Below are 26,794 nucleotides of genomic sequence, written 5' to 3' on the forward strand. Positions count from 1 at the left end.
TTTGGCCACTACTCACCATCTGTGGCCAGAATTTAGTAGCTTCTCCTGAAGTTAATGTTCTAGCAAAGAATGTTTTCGTTAAGGAACAGAAAATGACCTGTGTTAGCTCAATGCAAAAAGGGAATGCTTTGCACAAATACAAAACTGTTTTGGAAACCAAGGAGTTGGGAGAGACAAGCCCAGCCCCACGCAAACCAGCCCGACAACTCGAAAAGCATTGGAAACTGAGGTAGCGCCCGGAAGCCCGGCACATCTGGAAGTCTGCGCTCTCCTACCCTGTCTTGTACCTGCCTGGCTGCTTTTCCCTTCCTTTCTAACCCGTCTTTGCTTCCATTTGTCTCTTCTTGGGAAACAGGCAAGTTCTTGCAGCTCTTCCGTGATCTGACAATTCCTCCACAGCCTTTAAGTTGGTGTAGTTTTCCAGCTCAGAGATCACCCCCTGCCTGTGACAGCAGCTTCCTGACTGGTTTCAGGATCAGACTTTGTCACAGCTCCCATACCCGATTCAGTGCCGACAGTCTGCAGATTGACAGGAGGTTAGAAGTACTGGGGAGGGTGCTCCCCTGATTTATCACAGGAGTTAGGGTCAAAGATGTTTTGTTGGGTATGTGGCTCTTTTGGGCTCGCTCTTTAGAAGAACCCGGGGAAATCCATGTGATGATTCAAGTTCCGTTGTTAAGAATTTAGAAAGATTGTTTTCATTACTCTGTGCCCTACAATTACGGGAACAACCCACTTGAAAGGATCAAATAGAAGAACTGGTACCTTCCTCCTCCAGGGTCGTTCATGTCCGAGATGCAGCCATAGCGCACACCTCCTCTGTAGGGGAGACAGTCAGCACAGCCTGTGGTATCCTGATTCCATTCAGAGTTTTCCTATCCCACTGTCCATCCCGGTCATACTGTATATGATTACATAGTCATATCAAGTTAGATTTGATATTGCATAACACGCTGCCATCTGTAACAGCAGTCTTTGAAGAAACTTAGTCATAAACACACAGACTCTTTTAAATGTCATTAAGGATTAATATTTGAGCTATTTTCTTTACCCAAAGGAAAGATTATTTCTTACCAAAAAAAAACCTATGGTAGTGACCAAAACATTATGTGCAAAAAACAGTACGAGCAAGAGCAAAACACATTGGTTTTTTTTTTTTTTTTTTTTTTTTTTTTAGGAGCCCAAAAATGAAGATATTTTCAGCTGGTGAGCTAGTGTCTAGGGAAGGTTTCTCAGAGCAGGCTCAAAAGCTTTGCCAGTCAGTGGGCTGTACTGTTATGGGATAGAAGTTGAACCCCAGAATATAGAGAGCTGAATGGTACTTGAGCAATCTTCTAGGAAGTCTTAAGATCGAGTGTAAGTGTCTCTTAGTGAACAACACATGCTGTTACTGCTAAGGAATGCTATGGGATTTGTAATAACGTAGTTATCAAATGAGGGATAGATTTAGAAACTGGCCTGTTCAGCCAGAAACAAATACCTAGAGAAAGATGGCCACTGCGGCCCTTCTGGAGCGTGTGTGTGTGTGTGTGTGTGTGTGTGTGTGTGTGTGTGTGTGTGTGTCTGTCTGTCTGTGTGTCTGTGTTCCTGTGTGCGTGTGTGCACTTCACTTTCGAGGGGAGATGGTGAACACTGATCAGGACTCCAAAAAACCCAAGTTCCATCTCAGTTTTCTGCTTGGGTTACCATTTCACTTCTGAGCCTTGAGCCTTATAGATCCAGGTAAAAGCACTTTACAGCTTTCACAATGCAAGGGAAGGGCATGCTTGTCTTATTAGATCTGATAATCATTGGGTGGAAATTGGTTTATGAATGGAAGTAAATTCTTTTGAAATAACTTTGACATCTCCCTCCCACCTCAAAAAGTAGATCATTGTTCACAGTGCCAAAAGAATGAGCTGTCAGAAAGCTTTACTTATTGCAACGTGTGGCCAGCTTCCTGGGGCGGGTCACTGTACTAACTTGTTTCTGTCTCTCTTTAATGCTGCCTCTCAGTATCCGCTCCATTCAGCATTCCATTAGCATGCCTGCTATGAGGTAAAGTATATCTTTCCAAGATGCTTCCCGCCCATTGCTTGGATGTGCAACCCAAACTGTCCAGTAGGGAACTAGAATTCTATCTCTTAACAAGCTGTGCATTTAACACTGTTACAATTTGCAGTTACTTTTCTGACCATGTTGGGATATGTATTCCTGAGATCCAAAACGTGAATTTTTTTTTAAAGACTTACTATTCCAGTTGCTTTGTGTAAAACCTTTATCTGAAACCAGTAGAGTTGGAAAGCACATGCCAGTGTAGAATGAAGCTTCCCCAGTGCTCAGGGTTATTTTGTCCCTGGTCTGTTAGCTTCCACGCTCTCCCTCCGCTTCCCACATCCCAGAGTGGTCTTTGGAACCAGCTTTCATCAGTGAGCACTCATAATTGACCTGCACTTAACCTGTCTAGGGAGGTGGAGGCTCCTCCACGGTAGAAATCGCTGGCTTGGACTTTAGTCTGTGTAGGAATCACCTAGAGGGGTAGTTACAATGCTGCACGCTGGACCCACCCCTAGAGTTTCTGAATCTAGAGCAGGTATGGGCCCGAGAGTTCAGTTTCCTAGCATGTTCTTGAGAGCTGCTGATGCAGCTGGCCTGGGGTGGGGAGGTGAGATATCACATGTCAACAACCATTGGCTTTCTGTCACAACCCCCCCCCCCCCCCAGGCCTTTTAACTTTGCAACAGGGTGGATGTTGAAGGTCCTATGGATAGGAACCCATGGATGAGAGACAAAAGCCCAAAGTCTAGAGGAGAGATAAGTTTCTGAGCTCTCTGACCTCTTTTGGTCCCTTCTCCATCTGACACTGTTCCTTTGGAATTAGGGTCGCTGCAATGGAACCTCACAGTTTGTTCTGATGGCTTAGTGTGGGCTTATGTGGGAATCCTGCCCTGCAAGATGAGATGCTAAGCCGGAGTTCCAAAGCATAGTGCCTGAGTTCAGGAGATCTCACGGGGGTGGGGGTGGGGGGGGTGGAAGGGGGCATTTTCTTTCATTCTGATGAGTGTTAGGGAGGTGACAGAGCTGGTGTTATCTGCCTTTTTCCTTTTCTGTACATGTCCATAGGACAATATCACTTATATCTCAGAGTGACTGTTCATGAACTTAACAGCAAACTTGTGGGAATACTAGCTCAGAGGCTGGTTTATATATAGTAAGTGTATATGTTGATCCCTGTGCACACCCATGCAGATAAATACCTGCACTTTTGCTAATAAGAATGACAACAAAGAGAAATGCAGTCATTTCTGATGCTTCAGAGACGACCTTTTTTCCCCACAGTGGTTGTAATTTTACTTTTCTTTTTTTTTTTCTATCTACATAGAAACTCCCCAACTTTCAAGTCATTTGAAGAAAAGGTTGAAAACTTAAAGGTAAGTAAAGGGGTAAGCTGTCATCATGACGTACTGTTTGCTGCCTTACGGCTCTTTGGTGCGTCACTCACATAAAGCTTTGGAGAACTTTAAACCCGTACCCTGCATGTCACTAATGGATGCTGCGTGGTTTGTAGTGTGTATGTGTGTGTGTGAGTGTGAGTGTGTGTGTGTGATGCTTTTGTGAATGTGTTATAGCATGCTCCCAGAGAATGGATAACATAAAACTGCAATTCTTCAGACATTTGCTTTATTTCAAATATTCTAAGTTTTTACATCTAGAAAGCACATATTAAAGAGTTAGTATAAGTATTAGTATTAATATTTTAATATTGGTTATTGATATTAAAATATAAAAAATATTAAGTAGTCACTGTCTTTTTATTATTTTTGAGGATATTTTCTTTTTTTTTGTTTTTTTTTTGTTTTTTGTTTTTTTTTGTTTTTCGAGACAGGGTTTCTCTGTGTAGCTTTGCGCCTTTCCTGGAACTCACTTGGTAGCCCAGGCTGGCCTCAAACTCACAGAGATCCGCCTGGCTCTGCCTCCCGGGTGCTGGGATTAAAGGCGTGCACCACCACCGCCCGGCGATATTTTCTTATTTAGCAATTTCACACATGTAATTTCAGCACTTGAGAGGTAGAAAAGGAGGATTATGAGTTCAAGACCAGCCTTGGCTATATATAGAGACCTTATTCAAGAAAATAAGTTAAAAGAACTCATACTTAGTTTAGTCTTTCAGAATGTTAGAAGAGACACTTACTCTTAAAAGTATCTTACGTAGATGGGCGGTGGTGGCACAGGTATACACCTTTAATCACAGCACTTGGGAGGCAGAGGCAAGCAGATCTCTGTGTGTTTGAGGCCAGCCTAGTTTCAGGACAACCAAGGCTTTTAGACAATGAAACCCTGTGTTAAAAAAAAACAAAAACCAAAAACCAAACAAACAAAAAAACCAAAATACAACAACAAAAGAAAAAAACAGTATCTTACATTAAAAGGCAGAATTGCTTACTGAAAGATCAAATAGTATACAGTGGTCTGGATTTTTAGCATGGACCTCTTCTCTCTGTAGAATCACACTGTACACACAAGTCTTACAGCTTTATGTATGTGAATCTGTGATTTCAGGGATTCTTCATTTTGTTCAATAATACTGTTTAGGGGCCTCAAATAGTTCTTGGCATGTTGCTTGGTATGCATTAGATGAATACAAACATACATCACACTCATGTTTCCGGATTGGTACATGAGACTGGTTTTATCCATCTCAATGCCAAGTCATACATCTGAAAACAAGCTGCATTGCAGAGTCAAGGTTTGCTGTGACTCAGTTCTCAAGAGCATTTGGACTCTCCCTGCCTCTCCTTCACATCTGTCTTGTTAGCTTTTGAAATAGTCAGAAATCAGCAACTCATGTTCATTTGATCCTAGAGATGAGGAAGGACTGCCCAGTCACTTGCTATATTATCAATCTAAAGATTCTAGTATAGTCCATTTGTCAAATATGACTTAGCATCATTCAGATGATGTCTTAGAGTTAATATTACTATGATGAAACACCATGACCAAAAGCAAGTTGGGAAGAAATGAATTTATTTGGCTTACATTTCCATATCATTATCCATCATTGAAGGAACTTAAACATGGCAGAGGCCATAGAGGCTTGCTCCCCATGGCTTGCTCAGCCTGCTTTCTTATAGAACCCAGGACCACCAGCCCAGGGGTGGCCACACCCACAATGGGCTAGGCCCTCCCCCATCAATCACTAATTAAGAAGATACTCTGTGGGCTTGCCTACAGCCTGGTCTTACAGAGACATTTTCTCAATTAAGATTCCCTCCTCTCAAGTGACTATAGCTTGTGTCAAGTTGACATAAAACTCCAGCACAGATGAAACATGAAAGGTAACTTTACAAAGTATATTGAACAGCTATTGGTAAATAAATTTGTAGTTGTATGCTTGGGATAATTTTGCCAAATTATACTTACATTGATTTAAGCTTTGTATCAACATGTCTGTACTGAGATTTTGGATGGATTCAGTTTTCTGTAGTTTTTGAGTTATGACAGGGAAAGCTGAGGGTACCATGCAGACCTGGAGGAAGACGTCACCTAGCTTCACAGGAAGGGAAAGTTGGCAAAGGCCTCTTAGTAATATAATTGGAGACATGCATAAGGTTTTAGGGCCCTTTTCTGAGAGATGATAATCTGGTCTTATGGAAATGGGAAGCCATTGAAGGGTATTAGTCAACTTGAACACCTTCTGTACATTTTACCAAAAAGCACGATTGGCAGCCTCCCACAATGAAGGGAGGGTGTGGATCACAAACAGGAGGAGCAGTTGAGAGGTAGGAGTTGTGATCCAGGTAAAGAGGATAGTGAAGAATTCAGGTAGTATGATGGGACTAAATGTAGACGTTAGATCAGGATTAAAGCAATATGCTCAGGACCAGAGGATGGCTCATGCACAGCTCCATGTGTTGGACCAGTCACCTCTGGAGGTGCTCTTGCTGTACAACATTTTCTTTTATATCTTTACATTTAATATTAAGATACATAACATTTTAATCACCCTTTCTTAGAATTTTACGGAGCACACAGTGAAATGAAACAATGTAAAGATTTTCTTGCTTGAAGGGTTTCATTGGCTCTCCTGAAGAAGAAAGATGAATGGAAGAGGGGTCCATTTGTGGGGAGTTCACCTTTACATACTTGGAATTGCAAGGAGTTGTAACAATTTCATACAGTTAAAGACATATTTCAGTGAATTTAATAATGGATATAAGTTATGCAGATTTATCCAACAATTCAGAGATTGGATGGGAGATAAAAAGAAGAGAAAATTCCAATTAGGTTCCAGTTTTTATACTCTGCCCAGTGAGTTAAGACTGGAACACAGGAAGGTCAAGTTTGAATCCACTGAGCATACATCTTGGCCACTGGTTGGTTTCCTAGTGTTAGCTGTCATGTACTACAGTCATTACATGTAACAGTCAGTGAGGACTGAGAAGCTTGAAGTGACAGACTGAGTAACAGAGATGTGGTTTCGGTCTTGTGAGACAGTGTTTCACAGGAACTACAATATAGCCCAGGCCAGAGACCAAACTCATGGCATGGATGAGCCACCACATCCATCTAGGAGTTTTGAGAAAAAAAGAAAGAAAGAAAGAAAGAAATATAAATGTCAGGCATATGTAGCATTCAAACAAATATTGATTGACAGTAGAGCTTTACAAATTTCCAATACACACAGAGTCACTCAGGATCCCTCTGGCATTACGATTTCCATTCTTCCGTGTCTGGCAAGCCCCCAGATGATGCTGAGTCTGTAGGCCAGACTTTTATGTAGGAAAGGGCTGAGAAGCTTACAGTGTACCTGGAAAAATACTTTTATGTCTTCTCTTTGTTGTGTTTCACTGTTAAGCTACTCTGAGCACTACAGTGACACTTACATCCACATGTACATAGTGATCACTGGGTCGTGAGAGGCCCAATTCGTTCTTCAAATAAATTTAAAGTTCCTTTCTGTAGAGGCAATTAATTTTGTTTCACGATGTTTTTTCTTTTCTACACTTTAAAAAAGTCTAAAGTAGGCGGAACCAAGCCTGCTGGTGGTGATTTTGGAGAAGTCCTGAATTCCACAGCAAGCGCTACCAGTGCCATGTCCACGGAGACACCTCTGGAGCCGACGGAGGAGAGTCCCTGAGTTGCTGACCTGTGTTCTGCTGCCCACTGCCAGGTGCTGCAAGTGAGATCCAAGCACATCTTGTTCATGGCTGCAGATTTCGACCAGATGTGCTTTTATTTAGCTTTACTTATTTCTTTGACCAAATAGTTTGTGAATTAAACAAGTGAAAGCACTTTCACCTCCACCCCAGGGAAACCCCCTTTAGTGTTCACGAATGCCCCTTTGGATAGGAAACAGCATCAGAGCCGCAGGTAGTCCCCGAGGGAGGCACTCACTGAATGACAGGAAGCTGCAGGTGACCACTGCGGTTTTTACTTTACAAGATCACTCTACATCTGGGATTCTAGTTTGATCCTTTCCTATACAAGTAATTTTTTTTTCCCTTTCTGAGTCTCTGTATACTTGATTTCTAGCTAAAATTGTTCTTTTGTAAATTCTGGTTATTACAAGTTTTGGGATCATTTTGTTACTTTTAAGGGAGAAAGCACCAGCTACATATTTTTTTTTTTCCTGGATAAATAGTTTTTGTACAAGGACCATATCTTGGGTTTCTGAACACACCAGACTAAAGTAGACAGGTGTATATGTACTTCAGCAGTTCTGTAAGTTAAATTTATGCAGAAACTCAAACTACCAGTGGCATGAGTATGGGGTCCCCTCCTACATCCTTGGTAATTAGCAGCTATCACTTCAACATATTGGTTATTTATTATGCTACTCTTACACATTTTTTATAAGATTAAAATTTAATTTCAGGTAAATTGACAAAATAACATTGTGAATCAAGCATATGATATTATTGTAAGTTGAAATGTGACCACACTCGTCACTGCTAATTCCAAAAGTCTGAAAAGTCTTTGGGTCTAGATAGCTGTAAAAAAAATGCTAAAATCGATCATCTTAGGGAAAATCACTGCCTCCATTAAATCCATTTAGCACCCATTAGGAAGCACAGAAAGTTCTATGAGAAATACAACTTGAATATTTTTTATACTAAGGTATTGTTGATAACTCCGAAGGATGTAAGGCATTAATACAAATGAGCTCATCATGCTGTACATGTTTTCAGTGTGTTAGCAATGTAAACTGTACTGTAGGCATCGTCCCTGCTTGAGAACCCTTGGGGCTTGCGAGTCAAAGCTTCCAGATGTCTCTGCTATGCTTCTTTATTAACTGTGGTAACTACTGACTCACCACCATTTCCTTCTGCTGTTTATGGCCTAGGAGGTTGTATCTGTTATTTATCTATTGTGGTTGTTTTATCATTGTCCATGCCAAATGTTAATTGCCAAGCTTGGAGTGACCTAAAGCATTTTTCAAAAGCATGACTAGATTTAATTGAGGATGAAGTTTCTGCAAACCAAATCTGAAAAGCCACAAGTGTCAGTTGTTACAAAATGACATGCTGCCATTCTTGATTGCTACTTGGATGCAATGGAAACCATGCTCTATTATATGTGACAAATCTTAATAAAGTCTGTGTATCAGTAGTCTAGGTTTCAATGTTTATTAAGAGGCCAATGGTCTGGATAAAGCTTGTATTCTAAAATCAACTGGTCTCCTGGAAGCGTGTTCCCAGAGGACTGGATCTGTAGAAATTTGTCTCTTCAGAGAAATATTGTGACTATTCTTTGTCAAAAATCAGGTGTTCCTACGTGTGTGGATTAACGTCAAAGTCTTCAATTCGATTCCATTGGTCCACGTGTAGGTTTTTATGCCAGTACCAAGCTGTTTTTATTACTGTAGCTCTATAGTAGAGCTTGACGTCAGGGATGGTGATGCCTCCAGAGGTTGCTTTATTGTACAGGATTCTTTTGGCTATCCTGGGTTTTTTGTTTTTCCATATGAAGTTGAGTATTGTTCTTTCCAGGTCTGTGAAGAATTGTGTTGGGATTTTGATGGGGACTGCATTGAATCTGTAGATTGCTTTTGGTAAGATGGCCATTCAATGTAACCACAATTAGTCTTTTTTTTTTTTTTTTTTTTTTTGCATTCCAACAGCTTTTGAGCAGATTGTTTCCTGGGTGTCCCACTCTGGTTCTGTGACCAGGCAAAAATAGAATAAGACAGCAGTTTGTTTGTTTTTTTTCCCGTAAAAATTTCGTAGAGATTTCTCATCCGGAGGAAAACAATAGTGGTGGCGGTAAGTGGGGTGTAAATAGATAAATTTGGGGGATGAGTATGAAAGAAAAAATTAGAAACTGTTTCTGGATATCCCTCTACACGTAACCTAAAAAGTTAATCTACTGTAAGAATTCTGCTTCATCAAAAAAAGTCACAAAAATGATTAAGGACTAACTCAGAAAATTAAACATGGATTTTAGAATATTCAGAAATATTAAAAATATTTGTGGGAAATTCATTATGAATTCAGATACTTCAGAAATTTGAAACATAGCAATTAGCGGAAATATTCCAAAGAGGTCAGGGCCACTTTACTGGGATTTGTGTTTTAGGCTAAGAAAACTGCAGAAGAGAAACCTCAAATATTCATGAAATCTCAGATATTTAAGGACATACATGTAATGGAGGAAAAGATCTCTGAGGCCTTACAAAAGCAGTTTCCCTAACTCATGGGGTCTGTTGGGAATTTAGCAAGAATTCTTATGGTTTAGAACCCCAAGAATTAATGGAGGAAAGAACTCATTAACTGGATTATGATCTTAGCAACTCAAAGTAATTACTGGAATACCGAAAAATGGTTCATTTGAAGTATTTCTGGATCTTTTAGTTACAGTATACACTATTTTCTGTGAAGTGTTTGAAAGCAATAAAAACTATAATTTGGTGTGGGTTCTCTGTTATGTATTTCCCCACTTTCAGGAAAGGGGTGAGTCATCTATGTAACTTCTCTCAGACTCTTCAGATCCTGACATGTAAAACAGCAGGAAAAAACAAAACCCAAATAAACAAAACCCCAGCAGCTGTATTGAATCAGCGTATCATCAACGTGGAGAAGCTGCATGCTGGCTACTAACAGGCATTAAACGCTTATCACTGCAAGTGTGCCTGGTGGAGGCGGCACAGCATGGAGTGACTGTCAGGATCCTGGATTCTTCAGTAGTTCTTTTCTTCTAAGATTTATTTCATTATGCGTTTGTGCGTATGTCTGTGTGGTATATGTACATGCAAGCAAAGGTGACTGTGGAGGCCAGAGGCATCAGGTTGTCCTGGAGCTGGAGTTCCAGGCAGACGTGAGTGTTGGGAATTGAACGTGTAAGGAGCACTATGGACTATGGACTGATAAGCCAACTCTCCAGCTCTCTCGAATAGTTTTTAAGACCAACTGAAAGGCCAGATTTTTTTTCCCACAGCAAAGAGAGACATCTGACTGTAGAATAGTCCTCATTTTTAGTGGCTGCCCTCTTTTAATTGGACTGATTATTTTCACAGTTAATACCACACAGTGCCCCTTTTAAGTAACCCAGCAGATCTTAATGCTGCACTTTCCATATGCTGATGTAGGCTGTGAGTTCAGGGCCTGTGTGCACTCATCACAAGGCCTTGTACTCCAGTGAACTAGTGACTCAGTTCCTACCAAGTCCAAGCAATCTCATGTTCAAGTCATATGTGTCGTTGGCTGTGACCTAAGTCTCAACTTCGGGACTGGGGAGATGGCTCCACGGACAGTGCTTGCCATGCCCGCATGAAGACCTGGGTCCTCATAGGAAGATGGCACCCAACATCAACTTCTAGCTTCCACATGCATGCCAACATGGCACCTTGAACATATGAACACATATATTAAAACCCCTTCACTTCCACGTGCTTTATTTTTCATTTCATTTCTAGGATTTTGTTTTTCTTCAATATGACTAGTTTTTAGTATTACCCCAACTCCCAAAATGGTATCCTCAGTGACCTCTATGTCCTCTACTGTGGCTGAAATGAATGTCTTTAGTGTCACAGTGTATCTTACCCATGACTTGGGACCTTTCTTCCAGACTTTTCTGATCAGTTAAGCATATTTTTCCCCTTTATTTTTATGTGGTACTGGGGGTTGAACACAGGGCTTGCCTTAGGCATGCTGAGCAAGTGCTCTATTATTAAGCTATACCCCAACCCAAGAGGCATAAATTTCTAATCACCTCTAAGTCACGTCCATCAAGCCACAAATAGCTGACACACACACACACACACACACCCCGGGTTTCTTTGTGTAATTTTGGTGCCTGTCCTGGATCTTGCTCTGTAGACCAGGCTGGCCTCGAACTCAGAGAGAGGGCTGGGATTAAAGGCATGTGCCACCACTGCCCAGCTTAATACTTCTTATGGAGATTGTAGTAAGTGCCTTTTTTACTGGTGTTCTTGAGGGTGAGATGGGTTGTATGTCGTGGTAGATGAGCCCATAGCCAGGAGATGTGATCAGGGTGTTAAGTGTGTTTATTCTCTTTCCTTGCTATCTGCTATGCACATTTCTACAATGTGTACGAATAACGCTGGAACTGTGAAGAACCTGTGTTCTAATAGAGCCAGTTGGAAGAGGTGGGCATTGCTGCCACCAGTGGATGCTCCTGTTGGTGCCTGTGGAGGCAGAAGTCCTCCAGACACGCCCCTCTGCTGCCTCACTTGGCTTTGTCTTTTGAGGCAGGGTCTCATACAGCTCAAGCTGACTTCAATCTTGCTATGTTGCCATGGACTACCTTGAAGTCTTGATCATCCTGCCTCTGTCTACCAGGTACAGGGATCACATGCATGCCCCACCACACTTTGTTTTTAAGACAGGCTCTCACTACTTAGCTAAGGTTGGCCCCCAGCTCAAAATTCCCATCTCCTTACTACTTCAGTTTTAAAAATAAATTTGGAGGATTGCATATATTTTAGTCACATCAATTCCCAACTCTTCCTCTCAACTCCTCCCTGATCTGTTTCTACCTCCCTACCCCCAACTTCCCATCTTTCTTTTTTCACTTTTAATACCCATTGATTCCAAATTGTGCTGTCACAGTTCTGGGTGTTGGGCCATCTGCTGGAGTGTAGTCAACTCTTTAAAAAGGTGGAGCCACACCCTTAAAAACAACAACAACAACCTGATTCTCCCTCCCCCAGAAGTTATCAACTGTCCATAGCTCCTGAGCTAGGGGTGGGGCTCAAGGACCACATCCCAGTCTATTTTAGAAGTTAGGATCACAATGTGCAGGCCCCACTTGGACAACCCGGCTGCTGGGAGTCTGAGTGCAGGGAGCCTGTCACGTCAAGAAAGCACTTGAGCTTTGATCCTCCCAGACCCTTGGGTCTTCATCTTTTTACCAGGTTTTCCAGGACGGTCCCTGAGCCTTGGGGTGGTAATGGTGATGCAGATGTCCCCTTTGTGGCTGAGCACGCCACAGGCACAGGTTTCAGACACTGTGACAGTCGTTCCTTGTTAACCACCATCTACTGGGCAAAGAAACTCTTCTGATGAGGTCTGTGAGCGGCATGAATCTGTGAGTAGACAGACAGAGAGAGAGAGATTTAGAGGACAGTTGGATGCTAAGTCCACTTAGCAAAATTAGTAGTTGTTTTTGGCCAGATTTGTAGCAACCAGGTGGGTTCCACCGCCTGTGGAGCAAGCCTTAAAAACCAAGCAGGAAGTGTTTGATTACCTTCTAACGTTCATGCTACCATAGCACCCACGGGCATAGTCTGCCATGCTGGTATTGGAGTTCACAGGGTTCAGAGCTGGGTAAAACTGCTGACGACACTGCCCTTCAGCAGTCTGCATAGCGCCTTCTAGTAGTACATGGGGAGCTAGCCTGGCCAGTACAACTTGATTTCTCCCTGTTCTGGGATGAAGATGTGCAGTGTCTTCAGCAACAGCTTTACCGTCAAGTTCCGATGGGCAAACAAGAATAAGGACAATAGTCTGTATTGTGCCAGGGTTCTCCAGGTCACCTCTGACCGACAACTTGAGGGAAGGTGTCCCACACCCGGCATTGGGCATTTTCTCCACAACCCATGGCTTATCAGATGAGCACAATCCACTCTGCAGAGAAATTCCAATTAAAACTTGAATATGAACTCTCACTTTTCTAATCTCTATTTTCAAGTAAAAAGGAAACTTCAAAGCATGTCCTACTTCTACTGAGAGTGCCTATAGCCCCCCAACAGGAAGAATAACAAGCTCCAGCAATTGTCCCCCCAATAGCTCCGTCTGTCTTTCAGATTTCTCCTCTAGGTGAGGCAGGACATGAATATGACAAGTCTGTTGGTTGAAGACGGGACCTCAATAGCCTCATTTGTTCTGTTCATCCAGATGCAGGTTTTATACTGAAGACTGAACCTGCAGCCTTGGCATGCCAGGCAAGCACTGTTAGGATTTACGTTTATAAAATGGTATGATTTAAGTTTACAAAGCAGTTCCTTAAACTTGGCACTGGTTAGCAGTTTGCTTTCGCAAGTGGGAAACCACACCAGCAACGTGATACTGGATTGCTCAAGATAAAGGTTACTCAGGACTCCTGAGGGTTCTTAAAGGTCGCTGGCCGTGGTCTACAATTTGCTACATTGTTTTTGAAAGGAACTGAAAGTATCAATAGCCGTAGAGAATGGCATTTTAGACAAGAATCCACTGAACTGTCAGCAGAATTGAGTTTCAGTGTGTAGAGTAAGACCTCACCTGGATTAGGTTACCTTTGAGGCACCTACTGAATTTTTAGGATTCTCCCTACAGTGGCTAGTAAGGGTGAGTTTTAAATGACTCATAAAATTATGCACCACTCCAAGGTCCATATACATCTATGACATTGAGGAAGATTTAAATTAACAGTCAAAAGACATAAAGGAGGGTCAGTCCTGGTGGTGACGGTGCTTGCAAAAACCTCGCCATTCAGGGAGAAGCAGAGGTTCAGGTGTTTGAGGTCAGCTTGTTCTACATGGTGAGCTCAAGACTGGCCTGGGCTCCATAAGACCCTGATTCCAACAAAGTTTCTGTTAGCAAACAACACAGAAAACTGTGACACCTGCCCCAGTTTTAGTAATGTGTAGGCTAGCCTCCAACTGATTATTAGATGAGTGGACCCACTTAATTGCCAAACACTTCGTGTTAGGTGGTGTTAGGTTTGATTCTGAAGTGGGTGGACAAACTCTGGGGATTTTCGCTGAAGACAAACAAACAAACAAACAAAACCCCAAGTATTTGTGTGGGGTTAAGTGCTATGCCCAGACACACTCTGCATCCACGAGAAGGGATGGTAGGTATCCCGGATAAAACTTCTCAGATTGTTTTTGTAAGGCGGGGGACTGACGACAGAAGTGGCCAAGGACCACCAGTGTCACAAACAACTTTATGTCCATTTGCAGAGGCAATCAATCGCCTTCCTTCCTAGAGATTACAAAATTGGAGTGCGGATACTAAAAGCTATTTTCAAGTGTCAAGTATGAAGCGTTCAGAAGTGGTGAATATCAAGGGGCGGGAGGCGCTGGCGGGCTCGGGGCTCCCGACTCCCACAGGATAGAGACCGCTGAAGACGGTGAGGGACAGCAGCTGTGGCGTCACCCCTCCCCTCGGAGGCACACACCTTCTCCACGCCCTCAGCGGTCCGCTAGTGGTCAGGCACCTGCCATAAGCCCTCCTACCCCGCCGGCTTGCCGGGCGCCAAGGTGGTGGGCGGGGCTATCCGCGACCCGCCCCCTGACCCGCGCACGTGCGCAAGAGGCCAGAGGTGAGAGTTCGCGCAGGCGTCATGGCGGCGCTGTGTGGCTCCCATGCCGGGGCTGCAGGGAGCCGATTCCTAAGAGCGCTTCTCTTCTCCAAGCCCTTTCGAAAGGCCAGCACGGAGAGTGGCTCCGAGAGCGCGGCCCTCGACTCCTCCGCTCCTCGGGCGCGCTCAGGCGGCTTCGCGAGCGCTCTGGAGCGAATCTCGGAGCTGCAGCGGAAGGCGGAGCTCGGGCTGGTGAGTGGGCCTCGCGGCACCACGTCCCGACGCGGGGCCAGCGTGGGGCGGGGCTGACGTGCGACGCTGGGGCGGGGCTAACGCGCGACGCTGGGGCGGGGTTAGCATGGGGGCGGGGCGGGGCGGGGCGGGGCGAACACTTGGCCTCCGCAGTTACGGCAGGGTGGGCTCTCTCCGCGTCCCCTTGCGCGTCATTCTGGGCCGGCTAGCCGGCGGGTTCTGCGGGGCGGCCGGTGGAACTGGCAGGAAAAGGGCTCCAGGTCTTTACTCTGCCTCAAGGAGCTGGAGTCGGAGGCTCCTGGCCTGTCATGAACATCTTAATTGAATCCGTAGGGGATTGACAGGCGAATGACAGTTACAGCTTCTGTGAGCTGGATGCATGATTTGATCTGTCAGTATTTTACTTTCTTTTTCTGAAAATGACCTTAAAATTTTTTTCCATTTATGTAAAATGGAAGTGAAGAATGAAAATGTAAACGCTTGTAAAAAAAAATAGGATAAAACGTTTAGATACATGAGGTAGTGGAAATAGACATAAGGACAAGGCTGGGATTTTTTTAATTACTAGATTTGGTTATACATTAAATTGGGTTACATAAGAAAAGACTGAATTCCTGTTTTCACTCTCCAGGGAGTAGTATGGAACAGTACACATGTAGACATTTCTCTGGATCAAGGGGTCGTTTTAGTGTCAAAACTTTTCTTTGAGCACATGATGGGAAGGACCCTACAACACAATTTTGTGATTCTTGTCACATGTAGTGGCTAAAACACAAATTTTTACTTGTAGGATTGTAGCCGGAAGTTTCTCGGTCCTGCCTGGCCCCACGGTCCCGCAGCCATTTATAAAATAAATAATCAAGGGGCTTATATTAATTACAGACTGTGTAGCCTGTGGCTCAAGCTTCTTGCTAGCTAGCTCTTTCTATTAATCTGTTACCACATGGCCCTGGCGTTAGCATTCTCCTGACATCTTGTCCTCCTTCGGCAGCTGCTGGCGCTTCTCTGGACTCCGTCCTTCTTCCCTCTGTATCTCTGCTTGAATTTCCCGCTTGGCTGTAAGCTTTCTTGCTATAGGCCAAAACAGCTTTATTTATTATCCAATGGGAGCCACACATATTCACAGCATACAGAAAGACATCCCACAGCAGTAGGACAGTAGAAGTTCTTTTTTATAATAAGATAAAACATAAAAAGATAAAAACTAAAACATTGGAATTGGATAAAGCAAACAGAAGGAAAAGAGTCCAAGAGAAGGCACTTGTTCCAACACTCAGGAGTCCCATAAAAAACAGTAAACTGGAAGCCATAATATATATGTAGAGGACCTGGTGCAGACCTAGGCCCTGTGCATGCTGCTTCAGTCTCTGAGTTCATATGAGCTTTGCTCATGTTAATTTGGAGGGCCTTGTTCTCCTGGTGTCCTCCACCCCCTCTGGGTCTTACACTGTTTCTACCTCTTCTTTCCTGGGGTTCACCCTGAGGGGAGGGATAGAGACATCCTGTTTAAGGGCAGAGTGTTCCAAAATCTCTCACTCTCTGCATAAGGTCTGGCTGTGGTTTCTGTTTTTGTTCCCATCTGCTGCAGGAGGGAGCAAGGCACTGATCTATGAGTATAGTAGAGTGTTACTGCTAATATATATACATATACATATATATACATACATACACACACACACACACACACACACACACACACACACACACACACATATACAGTTGTGTTTACCTTAGGTCCCTGGGCTCTCTGGTGTCAGTTTCTTGGTCACCCAAGCATCTCATGGAGGGAGCCTTAAGTCAAATCAGATATTGGTTAATTACTCCCATGAGCTTTGTGCCACCATTGCACTAGCACATCTTGCAGGCAGGACATCATTTTAGATCAAAGAGTTTATGACGGGGTGGGTATTTATGTTTTTCTTTTAGTACCATGCGGAGTACCTTCCTGTACCAAATATGCTAAAATGTAAGGGGGAAGGCTCTATGTAGGCACCAGCTCGACTTCTCCATGTTCAATAAGTTGTCTAGGTGTTGTCTTCAGCAATGGGGCCCTGCTGTCAGCTTGTGGGGAGCAGCCTGTAGTGTTGTCAACAGCCTGGGTGGTTTGGGGGTTCCCATGGAACTTATTTGGCCAACAACTCAAATTAGATGTGACTCAGTCCTGGGACTGGAAGCTTCATTTGGTGACAAGAGATGGCCGATTGGGGCTCTGTCCCCCCATAATTTGATGATGCCAATTAGATCACCTTCATATATGTCTATATTTTAGGAAGCTTCTGCTGTATTAGGTTCGCATACTACCTTTCAAATGGCCCTTAATCATAGCTGTCTCTCCCCAAACTCCTTCCTTTGGTCTCCTCTCTCCTCCCCCTCCCCACTTAATCCTCCCATCCAGCCCCGCCCCCAATCCATCCATAACTATTCTATTCCCTTTTCCTAGGGAGATCTATCTGTTCCCTTAAGTCCTTTACTGTCTACCTAACTTTTATGGTTCTATGGATTGTAGCTTGCTTATCATTGACTTAACATCTCATAGCCACATATAAGAGAATACATAACCATATTTCTCTTTCCGGGTCTGGGATAACTCATCCAGGATGATTTTTCTATTTTATCCATTTACTTGCAGATTTCACTTTTTTTAAACAGCTGAGTAGTACTCCATCGTGCAAATGTACCACATTTTCTTATCTTTTCTTCTGTTGAGAAACATCTAGGTTGTTTCCAATTTCTGGCTATTATGGATAGAGCAGCAGTGAATGTGGTTGAGCAAGAGTCTCTGTGGTAGGATGAAGCATCCTTTTTGCATATGCCCAAGAATGGTATAGCTGGATCTTGAGGTAGATCAATTCCCATCTTCCTGAGAAACCACCACACTGATTTCCATATTGGCTATACAAGTTTGCACAGTAAGAGTTCTTAAGGAGTCTAAGTATCCTAAAAAAGGAGATATTGAAAGTTTCAATTCTTTATGTTTAGGGGAGTAACTTTCCTTGTCTGTTTCCTCTGGGGACAGAGTATTCTTTGACTCAGGAGCTTCTTCTTCCATCTTCAAAGCTGACAGTGATAGACTGAGTCCTCCTCGTACTTATTACCTCCTCATAATGACCCTGCATTAATCTCCCTATTTTAAGGACAACTTATTGGAAATTTTAATCATATCTGTGGGTTTCACATAATCAACAGTGATTGATCAGTTTAATGAAAGAAAGATCTGAGATATGACCATGATTTCCTGTCCTTCTGAATTTTGTTCTAATTAGGGTGCTCTGTTTTCCCAGGAGGAGGTGAGGTGCTTCCTGGCAGCCCAGAACATTTTACGGTTTGCTCTGCCCAGCTCATACTGCATGGATTCTCCATGGAGTCTCCAAGTTTTTCTTAATCTAACACAGCTTAGCAAACATTATTCTGCTACCTAGCGAGTAAATGCATTTGGTTGTGACATGTAGTTCACCAATCTCTTGTTCATAATTCTTGGAAGTCTTGGTTTAGTGGGAAGGAAATGCCTTGGAGAGGAGGATGTAAGGAGGCTGGGTTATTTTACAGGGTCCCTGCTTTGTAGCATCTCAACTGGAACCCTGCAATTGAGTTATCATTCTAAAGCTGGGCTCTATAACTAGACATAATGAGGCAGCTTTTCAGTGATGCGTTCAGAACTAGCTTGTTCTTTAAATGAACTCCTACTGCCCTATTCGTGAGAAGCTTTTGTAACCATGGGGTTTCACCATGCGTCAGATTCACACTGGTTGAGGTTGTGGAGAATAGACTGTAGGGGTTAGGGAAGAGTTACATGGGATATTACCATCTCAGTTTTGCTATAAGTACCCTGAAACTGCACTAAAACACTTCCCTGGGGTACCCCCCAGCCTTGTATGTGATGGACTCAAGCTCTAACACAGCTCCAGCAACAGGCATTTTGTTTTGAGACAGGTTCCCTAATATCACCTGAAGCTGGCCTCAATTTTGTGATTCTCCGACCCCCCATGTGTCACTATGAGTGGTCTGGGTTTATGTTATAATGAAGTCATGAAAATGTTATTTAAAAATGTCACTTGGGGGTGGGAGGGCATTTGTTACCAAGTCTCCTGACCTGGAGAGAATTGATCCCTACAAACTCTTCTGTGACCTCCACATGTGCCTTGTGGCATGCCCCCAGCCTCCCACTCCCTCAAAAAAAAAAAAAAAAAAAAAAAAAAAAAAAAAAAAAGAAGAAGAAGAAGAAGTTAGGGGCTGGAGAGATGGCTCAGAGGTTAAGAGCACTGAACGTTCTTCCAGAAATCCCGAGTTCAATTCCCAGCACCCACGTGGTGGCTCACAACCATCTGCAATGAGATCTGGCACCCTCTTCTGTATACATAATAAATAAATAAATCTTTAAAAAAAAAAAGAAGTTAAAAAAAAGTAAGTAGGCCTATGCTATAACTACAGATTGTACTGTAGACTTCAACAAGACAAAAATAAAATAAAGTCTTTCACTGGAGAAATAGAAAACCCCAACATAACAAAAATACCATGCACATGTCTAATCCTAACTTATAGGCCTTAGTAATTTCCAACATGATAGCTTGTGCCACTTTAGTACACTTGAGGATATGAAGTTTTCCTTGGCTCTCTCCCCCATTAGAGTGAGTTTTCAGGAGGACAAAGGTCTTTTTCTCTCTTGTTCTGGTTTGTTCCCAGGATTGAGCACCGTGTGTGAACTGTGGTGGGTAGTCAGTAAATATTCACTGTCTTACTTACTTTCCTCCTTGCTGTGAACAAGTACCTGACAACAAGCAGCTTAAGGAAGAAAGGATTTCTTTCTAACCGTAGTTTGAAGGCATAGCCCCATTGGTAGAGAAGACCTGGGCATCAGGAGCAGAAACAGCTGGTTATGTGTGCCCGGAGCCAGAAAACAGAGAGATGAGTGGTGGTAGTCAGTTCTCTTTCTCATTTTCCCTTTTCCTCTTGAATGAGACCTCAGCCTGTTGGGTAGTGCCACCCACATCCAGGGTGAGTCTCCTCCTCATTTCAGTCTCTCTGGAAACACTCTCACATACACGCCCAGAGGTGTGTCTCCTACACGATTCCATTGTCTGCTCAACCAAATCCAGATGCCTAAATGCCAGTGAAAGATCAATAACAGAAAAGGCAATATGGCACCACCAGAGCCCAGGTATTCCACAACAGCAAGACCAGAAAAATCCAACACAGCTGAAGCACAAGAAAATGACCTTAATGGGTGGAGAGTTGGCTCAGTGGTTAAGAGCACTGACTGTTCTTCCAGAGGATTTGGGTTCAATTACCAGACCCATATGGCAGCTAACAACTGTCTGTAACTCCAAGATCTGATACCCTCATACATGCATACATGCAAGCAAAACATGGATACACATAAAATAAAAATAAATAAATTAAAATAAAAGAAAATGACCTTAAAATGATTTTATGAAGATGATAGAGGTCCTTTGTAGATATAACCAACCGTCTTATTAAATAAGAAACACAGAGCCGATTCAGAGAAGAAAGCCAAGAGGTCAGAACTAAGAGCCTTACCCTTCCTGCTTCAGCTATCCTGCTTCAGCCAAGAGAGCTCTCCGAAAAAGAGGCCTACTTCCTGTGTGTATGTCTTTAAATAGTCTAGATGTTCTGCCTTCTCATTGGTTGTAAACTAAACACGTGACTGCCTTGTCATTGCCTGTATGTACCGCCCTCCAGGTCCTTAAAGGCGTGCGCCACCACCGCCATGCACTTGCTATGGCTCTATAACTCTGACCCCCAGGCAACTTTATTTATTAACATACAATTAAAATCACATTTCAATACAAATAAAATACCATCACAGTCCTTAAAGAGGATATGAAAAAAAACTCTTAAAGAAATAGAGGAAAAGACAGACAAAAAAAAAGGAAGATATTAATAAATCCCCCCAAAAGACAAGAAAAAACAAACAGATAAAGGGAAACAAGACCTGAAAATGGAAATGGAAGCAATTAAGAAATCACAAATGGAGGGAATCTTGGATATGGAAAATCTGGGGAATTGAACAGGGACTACACATGCAAATATCACCAATAGAATACAAGAGATAGAAGAGAGAATCTCAGGTGTAGAAGACACGATAGAGGAAATAGATTCATCATTCACAAAAGATGTTAAATCTAAAAAATTCCTAATAAAAAACATCCTGGAAATCTGGGACACTGAAAAGACCAAATGTAAGAATAATAGGAATAGAAGAAGGAGAAGATGCTTATATTTTTTACTTGATAAATGAGCTTATATGATACATTTGTAGTCACGAAATTACATTTATGGCATATATATTGGGGGTTTTATGTAAGATTTCATTGGTTAAATGGTTTGTGCTTGATTTTGTTTAAAGATAAACATTGTCTCCTAAACAAATAGTTCTCCCCATGCTCTCCACCCTGAGATGTTTCCCCTGTGCAGATTCACTGTAAAGCTCATTCTTTGTCTAGCCTTGGTGATCCGACCAACCGCATGAAACACCTTTGAATGGCCTGTGCTTTGCTTCAAATTGTCTTTATGCTGACAGCTCTGTGGTTTCACTGAAGTCATTTCTGAGCCTGTTATCTTACTTTGTAATTATAACTCTTGGAGAGCAGGGTTAGGTTTCATTTGTTCTTCTCATCCACTGCATAATGCCTTACATGTTAAGTAGGAATATATGTTGATTTAAATTGTAAAACTTAGTTTGATAGTTGAGTAGTTATAAATACAAAAATAGCATTTCAGATGCCTACTTTAGTGTGTATATATATATGTGTGTATATATATGTGTGTGTGTGTGTGTGTGTGTGTGTGTATATATATATATATATATATATATATATGGTGATTAAATTTTAAGTGGCACCCACTGACATTTTTTTTAGCATGTGTGAATCTTATAAAATAATGGGTTTCATTTTAGCATTTCATATATACCAAGCAGTCAGGAATTGATCCACATAATTCTTTGTCCTATTTCTCATGAAAGTTATAGATAAAGGGAATTTGGATTTAAAGGCCCTGTGGAAGGGAATTTGGATTTAAAGGCCCTGTGGGTTCTATGGTGACTTTTGTGCTCATGTGGCCACATCTCTTTTCCTTTGGTTCATTAGCCTTGATGCTGGTATTTTTTTCAATTTTTTAGTTGTTTTGCTTATTTTGAGTGTAAGGACCAAATATATTATTCATTATTGTGATCAACACAGCTCATTCTGGTGCATAAAAGTCTACTGGCAAATGTTTGATAAAGATTTTTGTAAATATATTTTTTCAGTCTCTTCTTTTCCTTTGTGGGGTAGGGCATCGAAGCCAGACCCTAGCACACGAGAGACCGTTGCTGTATCTTTCAGCGACATCCCAGCCTTTCCACTCCTAAATCTTAAAAACTTAATCTCTCCTATTTCATTTAGACAACATGAATCTGAACACTATGACAATATGAACTGTTGTAGTTTATGACCCATGTTAACTGCCCAAAGATGGCAGTATTGAGCAAAGAATGGGTTTTTCCTGTGTCCAGGCAAGTACTACTCCTTCTTTACAGAAGAGGGTGTCCTATCCCTCTTCAGTACATTGAAAAAGTGGTTTTCAAGAAGTTTAGGGCCTGCACAGTTGAACATTGTTCTGCTTTAGATTACTGAGAATATTGACATTATAGGACACTTTGTAGTTTGATTTATTTTCACAATATCTTGGCTGGATTTCAAGTAAATAATTGTTAAATATTTTTACTTTCTTATTAATTTTTGTTTGTTTAAAAATCTTAGCCAGGTGTGGTGACCCATGCCTTAATCTTGCCACTTTGGGAGGCAGAGACAGGTGGATGTCTGTGAGTTGAAGGCCAGTCTGGTCTACAGAATGAGTTCCAGGATATTCAGGGCTCTGTAGAGAGACTCAGTCTCAAAAAGCCAAACAAACAAACAAACAAAAAAAACAAAACAAAATAAAAAATCCCTTGAATTTTCCAGTACATAGTTTGTTTATTAAATGTGCACAAGTGTTTTGTCCGCATGTTTCTATGTGTACTGTGTGGATGCTGGGAATGGATGTTCCCCAAGAGCATCAAGTGCTCCTAAGCACTAGCAGTCTCTCCAGTTCATGATAGAAGATTAAATTCATCATTGAGTTCTTTTCCGAATACCAAAGGATTTGTTTCACTATACAGAGAGGGTGCCTCATCTCAGTAGGTAGCATGTCAGTTTCAATATAACGGGGAAAATGATGTTATTCTTTATGTTTTAAGTCCACTAAATATAATAACAAAATTATGTGCATTTATTTAACCCTTCATTCTTACCCTCCCAGTTTTCTTTGTTCTCTTCCCAGTTTTCTATTGACAAAAAACCCAAAACATTCCACTTTAAAAATTATTAGATTTGTAAAAGAATGTTGAAAAATGTTTCTGATTTTAGCCATGATGCCAGCCTTTTTTCTTTACATTGTAGAATTCTGGAAGAGTTACTAAGAGTTAGTAATAAAAATCATCTGAAACATTCATTTACACATTAGAGAAAATTGCCAGTTAATATAAAGACAATGAGATAGTAAATTGAAGTAGATAGACTTCTCAAGGGAGTAGGCTTTTATCAACACTTAAAATATGCTTAAAAGCAGTAGTCACATCATTTCCAGAAAGGAAAAATGATTTTTATATTTGAAGGGTGATCATATGACCTGACCCATTTAGACCCTTTTCTCATTTTCATGCTCGGACTTAGTTTCTCTACTTGTAGACCTTTGCTAACACCTATATTTTGCCCAGAAACCTTGCTACCTCCTTTTGATGTCTTTATTTTTCTTCCAAGGGCTATATTAAATTTTCTTTTTTTATTACATTAGTTTTAGAAACTGATTATAGCCTTTACTTTTTTTATTTAGTAGCATTAAATAACAGGAATGACCTCAGAGAAGCAAGACTACCAGTCCTGTGGACATCAGTTGACCTCTTTTGCCCTTCTCAAATGGGTTCAAGAGCACTGGCCATGGCAGCCAGGACGCACTTCATCTTAGTGTTGAGGGCATGTCCACAGGCCCCAGAGAGAAACTAACCACAACTGAGCAGAGCCCGTGCTGTAGGATTTAGGAATGAAAGTATATGGTCTTGACTCAGTTGGGGTTTTGCCTTCTTCTTTGAAGGTTTGTGGACTTCCCTGGTGGTAGCTGCTGGGCATGAGTCATGCTGGCATGTCGTCAGCTGTTCCCCTGGAGTCTGCAGCTCAGCCAACTGCCTGGACTCCAACTATGCTGTAGACACAGTTGAGTTTCCCAGAGAAACAGGGAGCACTGGGAACTGAGGCTAACTAGGGAGAGATTATTTATTTCAAAGAAGTGAGAACCTATGCTCAGATTTGGGGTGTGGATCGGTTGATAGAGTCCTTGTCTAGTGTGCATGAAGCCCCGCCCGAGTTCAGTCTCTAGCACTATGTAAGTGGAATAGTGATGGCTACCCCAGTGCTTGGAAGGTGGAGGCAGGAGGATAAGAAATTGAAGGTACTTTTGATGTTAGGACTTTGAGGTCAGCCTGGCCTGCATGAGACCCTTTCTCAAAAAGAAGAAAAAAAATCATATGAAACCTATACCTAAACCCAAATATTCATAGCAGCTTTATCTTTTAATTTAAAAAAATTTAAAAAATTTTATGTGTGTGAGTGTTCTGCTTCCATGTATGTTTGTACAGCATATGGATGCAGTTGCTGAAAAGGTCCGAAGAGGCTGTTGGAACCTTGGAACTGGAATTACAGATGGTTTTGAACCACCTTGTGGGTGCTGGGAACCAAACCTAGGTCCTCTGTAAGAGCAGCAAGTGCTCTTAACCATTGAACCATCTCTCCAGTCCCATGGCAACTTTATTTAATTAATATATTTTTTAATTTAAAATTTTATTTTATGTGTATAGGTGTTTTTTCTACATGTATGTCTGTGCACCACATGTGTGCTTGGAGCCCTCGGAGACCAGAAACGGGTGTTAGATTCCCCGGAACTGGGGCAGATGGTTTTGGGGTACTGGGAGTTGAACCCAAATCTTTTGGAAAGGCATCTCTCCAGCCCAGCTTTATTTTTAATATTGGAAACAATCTGTATGTTTATTAAAAAAAAACAAGAACTAGTAAATGATTAAATAAACCACAGTTCATTTTTACCATGGAATACTGATTAGTAAATCCATATTCAGCGTGTCAGCCCCAGCTGTACTATGTTCCTGTCCTTTTTTTTTTTTTTTTTTTTTTTTTTTCTGTACAGAATGGTGTCTTGTAATCAGCTTTTCAGCAGGTGGCGGGCATAGGGAATACTACTGTATTGAGAACTTAATATTGCTCTCTGTTCTTGGTTGCTTGCCTCATCATTTAGGAGGGACTATAACCACGTCACCACAGGTAAAAAGAAGTCAGCGTTTCTGAATTTGTACCTAACCTCCTTCCCACAGAAATGGAGGGGTTAGGGCTGGGGAGATAGCTCGTTAGGTAAGAGCGCTGGTTGTGTAAGCACGAGGACCTGAGTTCAGATGCATTTTATACCCTAGTGCTGAGGGGGCAGAGACGCGAGGTCACTAGAACTTGCTGGTCAGCCAGTCTAGCTGAAAGACAGCTCTAGCGACAGACCCTTTCTCAAGGAAATAAGATGGGAGAGTGATAGAGGAAGACAACTTCCTCCTCTCACCTCCAGAAGTGTACATGTGGATGTGTGCATCTCTATACACATGCATACACCACACACATTTCACATACACACAGATATGTAGTGGTGGTGGTGGTGGTGGGGTGTGTGTATGTAGTGATACACCTGTAATTCCAACAGTACTTAGGAGGAAGAGGCAGGAAACTCAGGAGTTCAGAGCCATCCTTGGCTATATAGTGAGTTTAAGGCTAGCTTGGACTACCTGAGATCCTATCTCAAACAAACAAACAAGTAAATAATATATGGGTGCCTGCCACCTTGATGAAACTTTTAGGCGACCATCTGGAGCCTGTTAACATACCCCTCAACACTAAGATGGAAGTGCATCCTGGCTGCCATGACCACTGTTCCTTGAACCCATTTGAGAAAGGCAAAAGAGGTTGCTTGATGTCCACATGACTGATATTCTTGCTTATTGAAGTCATTCCCACAAGATCTAGCTGTACTCCTCTTGGACATATACCCAAAGGGCTCTACATCTTACTGGAGACACTTGCCCATGATTATTGGTGCTCTGTCTATCATAACCAGAGCTTACAAACAGCCTGGTGTCCATCAGGAGATGAATGGATAGTGAAACCAGAAAAGGATAAAGGGCTAACACTAGCTGACTTATATTCATGCCCTTTCCATTCAGAGAGGTCTGTTTATATTTCTCCTATGCCTTGTCTTCGACTTGCCATTCATGTTCCTTCTGAATTCCTGACCATCCAGCAAAACTACTTACCCCCTTTTTTTTAAGCCAACTCTTTCCAAGCAAAACATTGCCTGGGCACAAAGCTCAGAGTTCTGCCTACTGATGTTTCCTCCATCTTTCAGTTTTACCTTGTTCTACACTCTAGGTCACCTATAGAAGGCCATCCAAGTCTCCATTCTTTACACCTGCTGCAGGACATTTCCAGGTGCCACTCTATCTGTCAGGTCATGCAGCCCAAGAGATGGAACAGCTTGCATGAGTACCTGGGTCTGTTGTAAAACCTTCTCTTGTTCTGGGTTCATGAAAAACTAGCAGGTTTGAGTTAACTTGTAAAAAGAATAGAAAACACAGATCAGAAATGTATTTGTTGCCTCTAGACATCAGCCAGAACCACTAGGCATTGTGCTTCTGCTAGGAATAAGGGATACCTTTATATGTCCCAGACCACCAAACCTA

General features: G+C 42.1%; 2 protein-coding genes and 1 long non-coding RNA gene across 7 annotated transcripts in view; 2 read left to right on the forward strand and 1 right to left on the reverse strand.

Annotated features, from left to right (window-relative positions):
• Tpd52 (tumor protein D52) overlaps positions 1-7,283 on the forward strand; it is a 91,110-nt gene extending 83,827 nt beyond the window's left edge. For all 5 annotated transcript variants that reach the window (XM_059253955.1, XM_059253953.1, XM_059253956.1 and 2 more), the window contains exons 5-6: positions 3,362-3,410; positions 6,995-7,283. In XM_059253955.1, the coding sequence (XP_059109938.1) occupies positions 3,362-3,410; positions 6,995-7,117 (172 nt within the window). In that variant the 3' untranslated portion in view covers positions 7,118-7,283. The remainder of the gene's footprint in view (positions 1-3,361; positions 3,411-6,994) is intronic.
• LOC131903405 (uncharacterized) lies at positions 855-14,971 on the reverse strand. The gene is made up of 3 exons (XR_009377509.1): positions 14,599-14,971; positions 12,350-12,523; positions 855-901 (listed from the first exon to the last, which is right to left on the reverse strand). It is a non-coding gene; the product is annotated as an uncharacterized LOC131903405 (long non-coding RNA).
• The window catches only part of Mrps28 (mitochondrial ribosomal protein S28), a 119,967-nt gene continuing 107,905 nt past the window's right edge, over positions 14,733-26,794 (forward strand). Inside the window, exon 1 of the mRNA XM_059253958.1 lies at positions 14,733-14,973. Within this exon, the coding sequence (XP_059109941.1) occupies positions 14,764-14,973 (210 nt within the window). The 5' untranslated portion in view covers positions 14,733-14,763. The remainder of the gene's footprint in view (positions 14,974-26,794) is intronic.

Source organism: Peromyscus eremicus, chromosome 2 (genome assembly GCF_949786415.1).
Source record: "Peromyscus eremicus chromosome 2, PerEre_H2_v1, whole genome shotgun sequence".
Lineage (NCBI taxonomy): Eukaryota > Metazoa > Chordata > Mammalia > Rodentia > Cricetidae > Peromyscus > Peromyscus eremicus.